Here is a 12,035-nt window from a genome sequence, read left to right as displayed (position 1 = left end):
GGCCTCATTTCTTAAATATGTCACTGAATCAAATTTATAAAAATAAGAGCCATTCACCAATTAATAGTCAAAGGATATAAACAGGCAGTTTATAGAAGAAGAAAACAAAGTTATCTGCAGCCATATGAAAAAATGGTCTAAACCACTATTGATTTCAGAAAGGTAAAGAAAAAAACCATTCTGTGGTACCACTTCACACCTATAAGAAATTACAAATGCTAGAGGGGATGAGGGAAAATAGTACATTAATGAACCATTGGTGGAGTCACTAGTGAATTGGTTCAACCATTTTGAAGAACAATTTGGAACTATGCCCAAAGAGCTACCAAACAATACCACTACTAGGTTTGTATCCCAAAGAGATCAAAGAATAAAAAGATTTATATGCAACTATTTTTGTGGTGGCAAAGAATTGGAAATCAAGGAATACTCATCAATTGGGGAATGGCTGAACAAGTTGTGGCATATGATTGTGATGGAATACTATTGTGATGTGGGAAATGACAAGGGGGTAGTTTCAGGAAAACATGAGAAGACTTATATAAACTGATGCAAAGTGAAGTGAGAAGAACCAGGAGATCCTTGTGCACAGTAAAAGCAATGTTGTAATAATGATTAACTGTAAAAGACTTGGCTATTCGGATCGATACAATGATCTGAAACAATTTCAAAAGATTCATGATGAAGAAATGCTATCCACCTCCAGAGAGAGAAATGATAAGCTCTGAGTACAGATTGAAGTATAATTCTTTCACTTTCTTTTTTTGCTTTTCAAAAATATGGATAATATGGAAATATGCTTTGCACGATTTCACACATATTGATATCATATTGTTTGTCTTAGTGAGTGAGAGAGGCTGTGGGAAGGAGGGAATCTGGAACTCCAAATTTAAAAAGAATGCTAAAAATAAATAATAAAAATGTTAAAGAGATTTTATAGAGATGGGAAAGTGGATGTATTTATGGGTAATTGTTGACGGTCTTCTCTTTCATTTTTTTGAGGGCATAATAATAATAATATATGTGTGTGTGTGACATACACACACATATCCTTTTCCACTGGAAAGGGTGCATCATCCTCTTTGAGATATTCTGAAAAATCCATCCCCATGTACCTTTAAAATTACATCACCTCCACAATAAATTACTTCTGTATGTAATGAGCTCTAGTCCCTCTTCCTGATTTCATTCTTTTAAGTGACATTTCCACTTCCTTACATAGCACAGTAAGTACAGAAGTGGTACTGCTAGGAATAGCTAACCACAGAGATACCGGTATATCTGTTTTATTTCACATCTATTTGTTTTTGGTCTTCCACTTTCATCTACAAATGCTCCTGGAATGTCTCATGCCACACTGTTTCCAGGTACATTTTTCCCTTTAATGACTTTTGCCATTTTTGGAGGAGATTCTGCTTATAATCTTCCCTGATACTCCTCCACAGTATTTGAAAAATAGTGCTGAATTCTAAGCCTGAATTTTTTTAGTAGATTCTACTGTCATTCACATAAGAGTGGCTGGGTAACATGAGTACAATGCTAGGACTAGAAATTGGATGCCATGCCAGATATACGGCAGCTAAGGCAACCCAGACACTCCACTGAATACTACAGAAAGAAAATAGGATATTTTGGAGATAATAAATAAGGTCAAGTTTCCTGTCAGGGTCCAAGCTAGGTGGGCTGCAGGGCAACCCTGTGCCAACATATATCTCAGCTAGGGAAGGCAATCAGGTGTTTGCTGGTTTATGTAGTTTTGGAGATTGTCATGCTATCTCATTGTGACAGCTTCTTAAACTTCTCTAAGAAATGGGGATAACAGCTAGTGTCATAAGCTGTTAGAGATGATGTAATCACATGTGATCTCTAAAAAATCCTTTATCCCCTTTCATTTCCTGATGTCTACTACATTTTCCAAAATTTGCAACCAAGTTACTAATTATCAAGGCAACTGTTCATTTAGTTACCACTAGGCATACTGTGAAACCAACTCCTAAAATTGTCTTTTTTTTTTTTTGCTCCTGAGTGGAATGTAAAGGCCATCCTTCCATTTAGTAGCAGTGTTTTTGTCTTATACTAATTTATGCTGAGAATATCAATAAGAATGTGATTTAGTTTCTCAAGCATTATATTGAATCATAGTATAACAGTCAAACTAAAGTTCATAAACAGTAATCAAACTGTATGATCCTTTAAATTCTCTGCATTTGTACCACTCTGCTACTACCACTCTAGATCAAAGGTGTCAAACTCTGGCCTTCAAAACTCTTTAGTACTACCTAAATCAGATTAAAATATAAGGGGGAAATATTTCACAAAATAAACAGAAATACAATAAAACATTGATGATGTTAATTTGTGGTTTCTAAGTCAATATATGGTCCAAAGTTATCATTTTCTATTTGAGTTTGACACCAGTGGTCTGAAGGAGACCACAAAGGACTGAAGGATATTTTATATTCTGATCTATTTCATGGATCATTACAGTAAAAAAATTCATCACCTAGCAACCAAATTCTGGGTGATAATACTTATGTCACTCTTCGGACAGCATGCACAACCTGCTACCTAGATTATCTATAATCAAAGCCTTTCCACATTCCAAATCTTCTCCCCTAAGCCTTTAGGACTTGGATTATGAAGTCTCAGCAAGTCTGCTTTGGAGCTTTTCTGTACCTTATAGCTGATTAATGTTTGTGGAACTGAAATGACTGACTACAGGGTCAATGATGTGATGGGAGGAAATCAGAGCAGGGAGGGATCTAGAAGATCTGATAAAACAAGCAACTGGCTAAGAAGGACCACAGACATGGCAGAGGTGGAAGAAAAGGAAATCATCATCATCTCAGACATCACTGCCATTTTTACCTTTACTATGTCTCAATATTTAAAGTATGGGAATTTTTAGCTGCTTTAAGAATCTCTCTTGTTTACAAGCCCATATTCCACTGCCCTGTTACTGTTGGTGTTACAAATCCTACTTAAAGAACTAAGTTAAATTCATCCTGATTGCATTATCACATTACCTTGCCTAAGTTTAAATACGGAACGTCATATAAGAAGCTGAAACCTATTTCAAGAAACTCATCAAATAACTGATTATTGGCCCTGTGACCAATTAATTATATGCCACATTGGTTATTCACTGACAAAATTAACCATCATTCTATATACTCTACCTACATCATCAAAAAAAAAATACATGTAGAGACCTGAATGTGGTAGTGAATGCCTGTGATCCGTGCTGCTGAGGAGGCGTGGCTGAGCTGCAGTGAGCTAAACTGAAAGGGTGTCCGCATTAAACTGGCACCAACACAGTGAGTGCACTTCTAGGAATGGGTGGGGGTCCACTAGACTGTCTATGTAGTAAATGAACTGGCTTAGGTAAAAAATGGAGTAGAACAAAGCTCCTGTGCCAATCAGAAGTGGGATCAGACCCATGAGTAACTGCTGCACTTAACAGCCTGGGCAAGATGCGGAGATTCAGCATTCAGAAACCCCCAAACAAACAAAAATCTAGTTATAACACTTTTAATGTCATGAAAACATGGTCACGCCAAAGTGATACTGGCAATTACAGTTTTTAAATATGATTTCACTTCTAATTCCCTGAACTCTCAAATGTCCTTCTTCTGATCCTATTTCTCAGACAACCCTAGATTTCCTGCCTATCTGGCCCACCTTTCAATTGGTTTTTAATCTTTAGTCTCTCTTCATTGCCTTTATTTTGAAAAAGTTTTTGTCACCAACATTTTAATTTAATAATCCCTACTTTATGTTGAAAAATGAATTTATAAAGTGCTTAAAATATTTCATACAGTGTTATAAAATACTAAAAATTATGACTGTTTTTTGCTGTTTTACATGTGCAATTCTAAACCTTCCTCTGTGGCTATACTGTATAAAAAAACTTCACTCTAATAAAAAAATTAGTATGGGAGAATTTTTTTCTCTCCCAGCTTCTAAATTCTAGTTCTCTGTCCAAGAGAAATAACTCATTGTCTTTTATCATAGGACAAGAGTTTATCAACAGACCAGAGATGTAAAAGAGACCCTTTAGTTGAAGGACTTGTGAACCCAGCAAAATTTCTACCCTCTTCCTTCCCATTGCTTTCTCTGAATTGAGATGAAGGAAAGTTTCTTTAATACTTTTTCAGTGATTCTCCACAGGATCCAGAGAAAAAACATACAAATATACCTTCATCACTGTTTGGGGAACCCCTGACAGACATAAATGATGGGAGCTGATTTAACAATAATACATGTTAAAACAAGTGAGAAGACAGGTCAATTCTGTTATGTTTCCCCTATTTTAATGAAAGAATTTCATACAATTTAGCACATGGGGCTATGTTATGCTCTTGAAACTGAGATATTAATCTGATTTTCTTGGACATTTAAAAACAAGGCAACATTTTTGAGCCTTTGCTGGAAATCTTAAGAGATTTTAAGACTGGTTATCTTGTTTGAACATTCGTACATCAGACACTTAAATATAATTCTATTTAAGCTAAAATATAAAAAATGCAAGAATGGCACATCACAAAGGAATTTGAATTTTATTCTGGCTTGTAGAGATGAGTAGCACTATACTTTCCTCACCATGCCTCTGGCACAATGCCCATGTCCTCCAACCCACCTAGCCTGGCCCCTGGCTGGAAGCCCAGCCATATTTACTTTTGGATGAACTCCAAAATTTCCTAATTTCTTTCCCTAGTATTCAGTGGGGCGGCTGGGTTGCCCAAGTTGCCTGTATCTGGCACAATGCCGAGTCTTTCTGGTCCTGGCACAGCACACGTGTTACCCAGCCACTTTTGATGTAGGAGTGGCAACAGAATCTGCCAAAAAGTTCAGGTTAACATAAGGCAATAGCTTTAAATCCTCCCTTTGGCACTATACTGAGAGGTTAAGTCTCTTGCTGGGGTTATAGGTCATGGAATGAGTTAAGAAGTGTAATGGTCCCAAATAGAAATGTACAGGTCTTCACACGTTAAGCAAAGAAGCTAAATTTTGCTCAGAGGGAAGTAAAGGTGGGAGCAAGAATGGGAAGGGAGATTCTTTTAAGGGAAAAAAGGAAAAGGGAATAGGGAGTAAAATCAGACTTCCTTATAATTCTGAAAGAGGAAACAATTGTGATAAACTTTCTGGGGTTTCTCTTTTTTTGATCTGACTTTTTGGCAAAACAGCCATGTTTATATAATAGGATAAAGTACCAAATTATGACCTCTAAGATCCTACAGAGAAAAGCCACCTCAAAGTATGACCCCCAGGATGGATGGAAAATGTGAATGTGCACTGGCAGGAACATCAGGCTTCAATGGAAATTTTAGCAACCAAAAGGAGAGAGCTGAGGAGGGACTGATGAGGAGCAAATCTCCAGTTAACGAAGAAGGTCAAACTGAAGGGAAGGATAATATGTTCATCCTAGTCTGATGCCTACCAAGGGACAGAAGGAAAGGATGTGTAGCTTTTAGCTCTCCCTCTTCATGCTGCTAGGTTGTCTAATGGGTAGTCTCTATCCTACAGAGCCAGGCTTAAGCTTCTCTTTTCTTTGTTAACCAGGGGCTACTCTCCCCATTCTTCTCAGTGTAAATTTATACATTAAGAAATGGAACAGCAAGATTCTTACTAGGCAGGGTATAGAAGTTCCATTTCCCCCACAGGTTTCAGTTTAATGTCACTTACTTCTTGGCTTCAGTTTACATAATGATTATGAAGCCACTGTGTCCCTTTTAGAGAATCATACATCTCCCTTCTTTAATTCATTTTGAACTTGACTGTATATATAATAATAATACAGACTACGTAAATGTAGTTCATACTATAAATTGTTTTTATTCTTGAGTGGTCTGTATCACATAATTCAACAAACATTTATTACACACTTACTACATGCAAGGTACTATGCTAGGTACTAGGGATTCAGAGATAAAAGTGAAACTATCCTTGACCTTAAGCAACTTACTAGGGGGAATACAACATGTATAAAATTAAGTAATTACAAAGCAATTTCAGGAAGAGTAGAGAACTTAAAAATAAGTAGGTCAGTAAAGACTTCAAATGGGAGATAACAGAATTTTAAGAGGGAGCGATGAGGAGAAAATGCATTTTAGACATGGAAAATAGCCTATGCAAAGGTGCAGAAATGGAAAAGGCAGGTCAAGTTCAGGGTGTACCAGAGAACAGATCAGTGTGGCTAGAATGCAGAGTGTGTGAAGAGAAGAAATATGAAATAAATCTGAAAATAAAGGAAGGTAACAGACAGGGTTTCAAATTTCTAGTTGAGTAGTTTATATTTTATCCTAGAGGCAATATGGCACTATAGCAAATTTGTTAGTAGAGAATTATTTTAGGAATACTGATCTGGCAGCTGTGTATAAGACAACCTGGAGAAGAGGGAGACTAGAGGTAGAGAGATAATTTAGGAAGTTAATATAATATTCTTAGTCAAGAGGCTAAACTTGTAGAGGAGTAGTTGGGTAAACTGGGAGAAAGGGATGGGCATTAGAATTATAATGGAAGTAGAAATTATAAAATCTGGCCACTGATTAGATGGGGGGGTGGTGAATGAAGACTGAAACTGTGTCCTTCAAGGATAGTAGTATTCTCTATAGAAAAATGCATTTAGGAGGCAGTATAGGTCTGGGAGAAAATATGATGAGTTCTATAGTGGACATTTTGAATTAAGATCCAGAAGGATAGGAAGATGGAAAGTTTTAGAAAGACATGAGCAATGTGGAGCTATGGTTCAGGAAAGTAGAGAGTCGTTCATAGAGATGATAAGAGAACCTATGGGAGTTGAATATATCACCAAAAGAAAATGGAGAAAAGAGAACCCAGGGCAGATCCTTCAGGGAAACACTTTCTTAATTGGTGGGACTTGGATGATATTCCAGTGAAGGAATGCTCAGACAGGCATGATGAAAAATAAGACAGAACAGTGTCACAGAAGTCCAGAGAAGGAAAGAGTACTGAGGAAGAAGGGCTGGTTGACAGTGCCAAAAGCTACAGAGAAGGCAAGGAGAATAAAGACTGGTAATAAGTCACGGATTTAACACGTAAGAGATTTTTGGTAACAATATTGAAAAGTATCAGTCGAGTGGTAGTGTTGGAAACTAGAATATAAGGGATGGAGAAGTGTTAGAATGTGAAAAAATGAAAAATGTTAGTGTAGGTTACCCCTTTGAAGAATGTGGTTTCAAAAAGAAGAGACATAGATAGTGTCATCAATTAAGGGGACAGAAGGACCAGGTGAATGGATTCTTTTTAAGGATGGGGAGACCCAGGCATATTTGTAGATGGCAGAAAAGAAGCCACTGGATTAAGAGAGATTGAAGAGGAAAGGAGAAGGCATGATCAGAAGGGAAAGTTCCCAGAAGAAAGAAAAAAGGATGGTATAAAAAATACAAGTAGAGGAACTATCTGTGGCAAGTAAGCCACCTTTCTTAAAGAATGTAATAAAGAAGGAGAGAATGGTGGATGACGAAACCAGATTTAGCAGTGTGTAAGAGAAGCTCAGAAGAGATGTCCTATAATTTCTCAGTAAAGTAGGAGGAGAGGTCCTCTTGTGAGAGAGGAGACACAAGGCAGTATAAAGGCCTTGAAGGGAGGTTGGAGTAAGTATTGCTGAAAGTATGAGAGTAAATCAGGAAAGAGTAGAGGAATTAAAGTTTAGTTATTAAGGGTCTAGCTGAAATTAGACAATATTAATTTGTGGTAGATCAGGAGCCATGATTTCATGATTTTCTCCAGCAGTGTTCTATAGCATATGACTAATGAGCTGAAAAGATGGATGATGGGAGAACCTAGTATTGGAGTTTGGCAAGGTTAACTGGCAAAATGATACTGAAGCAAAGAATTCAAAGGTGAAAAATATATAGCTGAAATTGTAAACTCTAAGGTACAAGAAAGGCCAGTGAAGAGGTGATGCACCGGAACAGAGAAGAGTGGAGGGACTGGAGGTCATTCTGAATACAAACAACAGATTTCATAGCAGTGAGGCAGGATAGTAATTTATTATCAGAGAGAGAGAAATTACAGAATTCTGAACCATTCGAGATAGTAAAATTAGAGGTGATCGTAAGATCAAGGTTATGACAATATGTACAGGTGACTGAAGCAGAGCAAAGATATAGGTCATGTAACTGAAGAAGCTGATGAAGTAGGAGTGAAGGATGTTTGAGGGAACAACAATTTATATGCTGAGTGCCCAAATATTATAGCAGGGATGGAGGTAAAGAGAAAGACTTTAAGCCAGGTGCTGAACTTCTTGAGAAAGGAAGACTATCCAAGATGACAGTGACAAGGATCTGTTTCATGTGGTATAGGAATATCAGGGGCAAGGAATATGTTTACTCCTGCTCCTGGTCCAATGCATCAGAAGCAAAAAAGCAGAACTCAGTACTGGAGAGTTGACAAAAAGTTATTGCCTTATATCTGTAACTAGACTATAAACTATGTCTTTTTTTTTTTGGTAACGCATCATATCACCTAGCAAAATATTAGGCATTTAGAGGATGTTCAATAAATACTTTTTGAATGACTGACTGGACATGGAAGGATTCCAAAACAGAGGCCTAAATCTTTAATACTTTAAAGAGTCAATCTTAGGGAAGTAAGAGAAAGGGAATCAGCTAAGCTTGAACCTGAGTATCTGAAAACAAACAGCAGAAAAAGGTTCTTAAAAAGACAAAAGAACACTGAGCTATGATAAGGAACTCGTGACTCGAAATTCTCAGATGTGGTATTTCATTTTGATCCATACTCAGCAGGAACGATGAGGAACTGACAACAGTCCATTTGCTCAATTTGTGCTTGGCCCAGACAGAGCCCTGACAAAGATGCCAGAAAGCACTCTTCTGCAAAGATGACTGGACTATTCTTTTGAACAATGTGACAAAGCAGGATCAGCTGATGCAAAACAGGACAATTTTCAAACCTTGCCCACCTTTAGTGTCGAAGAATAGACAAATACCCAGGTTCCGTGCATTAAAAAGCCAGGGATGCATAAAAATACTTCAGTGACAAATTCTGGAAAAACACACAAAAGGGCAGAAGCCAGACGATCGTGGGATTCCCTGACAGCTCCATCCACAAGGAAGGGCAGGACTGGAACAAAACAGGGCCTCAGATTCTTGCCAAGCTGTCTGAGGCCCTGTCCTTCCCAGATCATTCAAAGCTGCAGCAGCCACTGCTGCTGCCAGGACTACACAGTAAGTAACCCTTTTAGCTCCCACAGAGGAAAACTGTTCTATTAACTCAATGAGTGCTAGAAAAAGAAAAATGTGCCCTTCCTGTTGTGGTTAGGTTCTGCGGAAGTCTGGCAATAATAAACCAACATTAATAAAGTCTGAGCACCTAATTATCTATTGTGTCTAGAGAAAGAATAATTCTATTGGATAAAATAATTTGAAAGTCTCTACTCTCCTTTCACCCTCCCCCTCTCCCAAACACACACTTTATTGAGTAGAAAGAGGCCAAGTCACTTATACATCAGAATCTGGAAACCATAATAGTAACTTTTAAAGGGGGGTATTGGTGGTAAGCAGTCCATACCTGCAAGTTCTAGTGACACACTATTTTCCCAGTGAGAGCCTGCCTTGCTTCGAAGGCACACTCTAGCCCTTGATAACTGGGGTCCTAAACATATTTCGACCCCAACTCTTTTCTCTTCTGGAGAAGAGCCTACAGTTAATCTCACATATTCCCTCTGAAAAGAAACACAGAGGAATGGCTGGCCAAGTCCAACTCTACTGTGTCTAGGGAGCTACATGGCCAGGCCTCAGACTGTCTGGGCAAGTTATAGGCTTTCTGCCTTCCTCTCCCACAACAAAGCATGAACTCCAGACAGACTGAAAGAATGCAGGGATTTGAGGAGCTGAGCTCACATTGACCTATAGGAGACAAAAGCCCTGGGGCCACACTTGAGGTTATTTCCAAAGAGCAGGGGAGGGGAGTAAGGGAAGAACAAGGTTGTCTGGTGAAAAACGTGTGTGATCCATAAAAATTACGAACAATAGGAGCACCACAGGGAAATAGAAAATAACACTATGCAAGATTTTTGTGAGTCACTAGTTTTCATTCCTGTGGCTACCAAGTCACTGAATCCTCTAACATGCCGAGATGAAACCTATGAACGCTAACAGGATTCTCTTAAAATTTCATTCCAATTCATAGGGCAGTCCATTAAAGATTATCCATTATTTTTGTGAACTGTCAAGGTCTATAAATACTCCAATTCATTGTCACAAAAGAAATAATAAAAAAGAATAACAACATATTTACTTAGCGCTCATTTCTAGGGAGATCAAAGTTTTATAGATAATTTTGAAATTTCTTAGAATAGCCTAGTTTGCAAATTAAGTTTGTTTATCTAAAAAGAGATTTAGTGAATGGCTTAAGGTCACGTAGTAAGTCAGCGTCAGAAACAGGAACAAAACTCACATCCTTGGGCTTCTATTCTAGTATTTAATTAACTTACCCAACCTTACCTCTAACTATAAAAAATGGGAAGTCAATAAACTGGGTTAATTCTCCAAGTGACAAATGCCTCCACAGACAAGAATTAAGATAGAGATCCTGTATGGCATAGAATTTGGGCAGTCTTGGCTAGGCTCTAACTCATTCCCACTTAAGTACTTCAGAGAAGTCATGCTAATTCTTTGACTGACCTGGAGGTTTAAATCTACTTTCAGGTATCTTTAGGAATTCCTAACAGAACTACATCTCCTGAGATGATTCTGGAAATGGCCTAGTATCCCAGCAGTTCTGTGAAACAAGGGTTACTTGAGGCCAAGTTGTATTAGAAAAGAATGAGAATCCCTCCTGAGATAAAAGCAGAGTAAAAGATTATAAAGTTCTACATACAGAATTTCTCTTTATAGCCAACTATTCAGGAACATGTTTATTTCATATATTAAGGGATATTTACATATTTTAAGGATCTACATTTTCATTTCATCCTTTTTTTAAAAACCAATTTAGATTGCAACCTTTCTATAACAGTAGTGGTTTTTCAGAGTTGGTATGGAAAATTCATCACTCTGCAGCAAACCTAGTGAATGAGTTTCTCTGATTTTAGCTAGGCAAAAAACATAGGGTCTGTTTTTAGACCCATACTTGAAGGTTTTTTCCCCTTATCAGAGAGCCTGTGTGCTGTTGGCATAGCCTTGGAGAACCTGAGCAGAGGTGAATTTTCTGAAACAAGTTACTTAAGAAGCAAGTCTAACATTAATTAATACGATTATAATAATTAGGTATTAAGACTGTGCCCAAGCCCTAGGTCACCTTTCTGAAACTCAGAATAAGGCAGAATGCCAACAGGGTACAAGACAGAAAACAGATAGAAGAGATATATTGGAATACCTAGAGGAAAGTTTATTAGGATTACATAATCACCCTCATGGCCACATTGCATTTACCACCTTTTTCAGTCTCTATATGAGGTAAATGAAAGGAATGTTAGATATTACATTTTTGATACCTGGGTATCAAATATGGGGGAAAGTAGTAAGTTTGCAGAATCCACAAACTACTTGCCATGATCCTTATATTTGGTGCCACTTCCCTCTCCTTTAAAATTATTTTTAAATGATACTTCTTCCTTCTTGTCTAGCTCATTAAACTGTCACTAAGGATTTTGTTCACTTCATCACAAACGTTTAAAAGATACATGTATACACACAGCTATATTTATATACTTTCTCTGCCTTTCATTCTTCCTACCTAACCCAAAACTGAGTCCCATACCATTTAGCATACCTATTTACTGGTGGGCTAGTCCTGCTTTCAGGGACTTGAGGGTCCGAATGTGCTGACCATGTTGGACCTCCAGGACTGTGTACTGGGCGAAGGGTAGGGGGAGTTGTAGCACCTGTTTGATTTGTGACTCCACTTGCCAAATTCAGGTTTGTTACCTAAAAATGAAAACAGAGAAAAACAAAACAAAATAAAACACTCGAGCTACAAAGTTTCAGAAAGCATCACACAAACAAGATGGCCGCAAGCCAGTGCAGTGGATGGAGCTAAATAAACAA

At 37.8% G+C, this 12,035-nt stretch overlaps 1 protein-coding gene across 3 annotated transcripts in view; it reads right to left on the bottom strand.

Moving 5' to 3' along the window:
- Positions 1 to 12,035, bottom strand: part of TTLL5 (tubulin tyrosine ligase like 5) — a 400,968-nt gene that overhangs the window by 140,529 nt on the left and 248,404 nt on the right. For all 3 annotated transcript variants that reach the window (XM_036734448.1, XM_036734449.1, XM_036734450.1), the window contains one exon: positions 11,761 to 11,915. In XM_036734448.1, coding sequence (XP_036590343.1) covers positions 11,761 to 11,915 — 155 coding nt within the window. The remainder of the gene's footprint in view (positions 1 to 11,760; positions 11,916 to 12,035) is intronic.

The sequence above is a fragment of the Trichosurus vulpecula genome, chromosome 8, assembly GCF_011100635.1.
Source record: "Trichosurus vulpecula isolate mTriVul1 chromosome 8, mTriVul1.pri, whole genome shotgun sequence".
NCBI classification, from domain to species: domain Eukaryota; kingdom Metazoa; phylum Chordata; class Mammalia; order Diprotodontia; family Phalangeridae; genus Trichosurus; species Trichosurus vulpecula.
The sequence above is the reverse complement of the archived record's forward strand: the minus strand, read 5'-3'. Positions and strand labels throughout refer to the sequence as shown.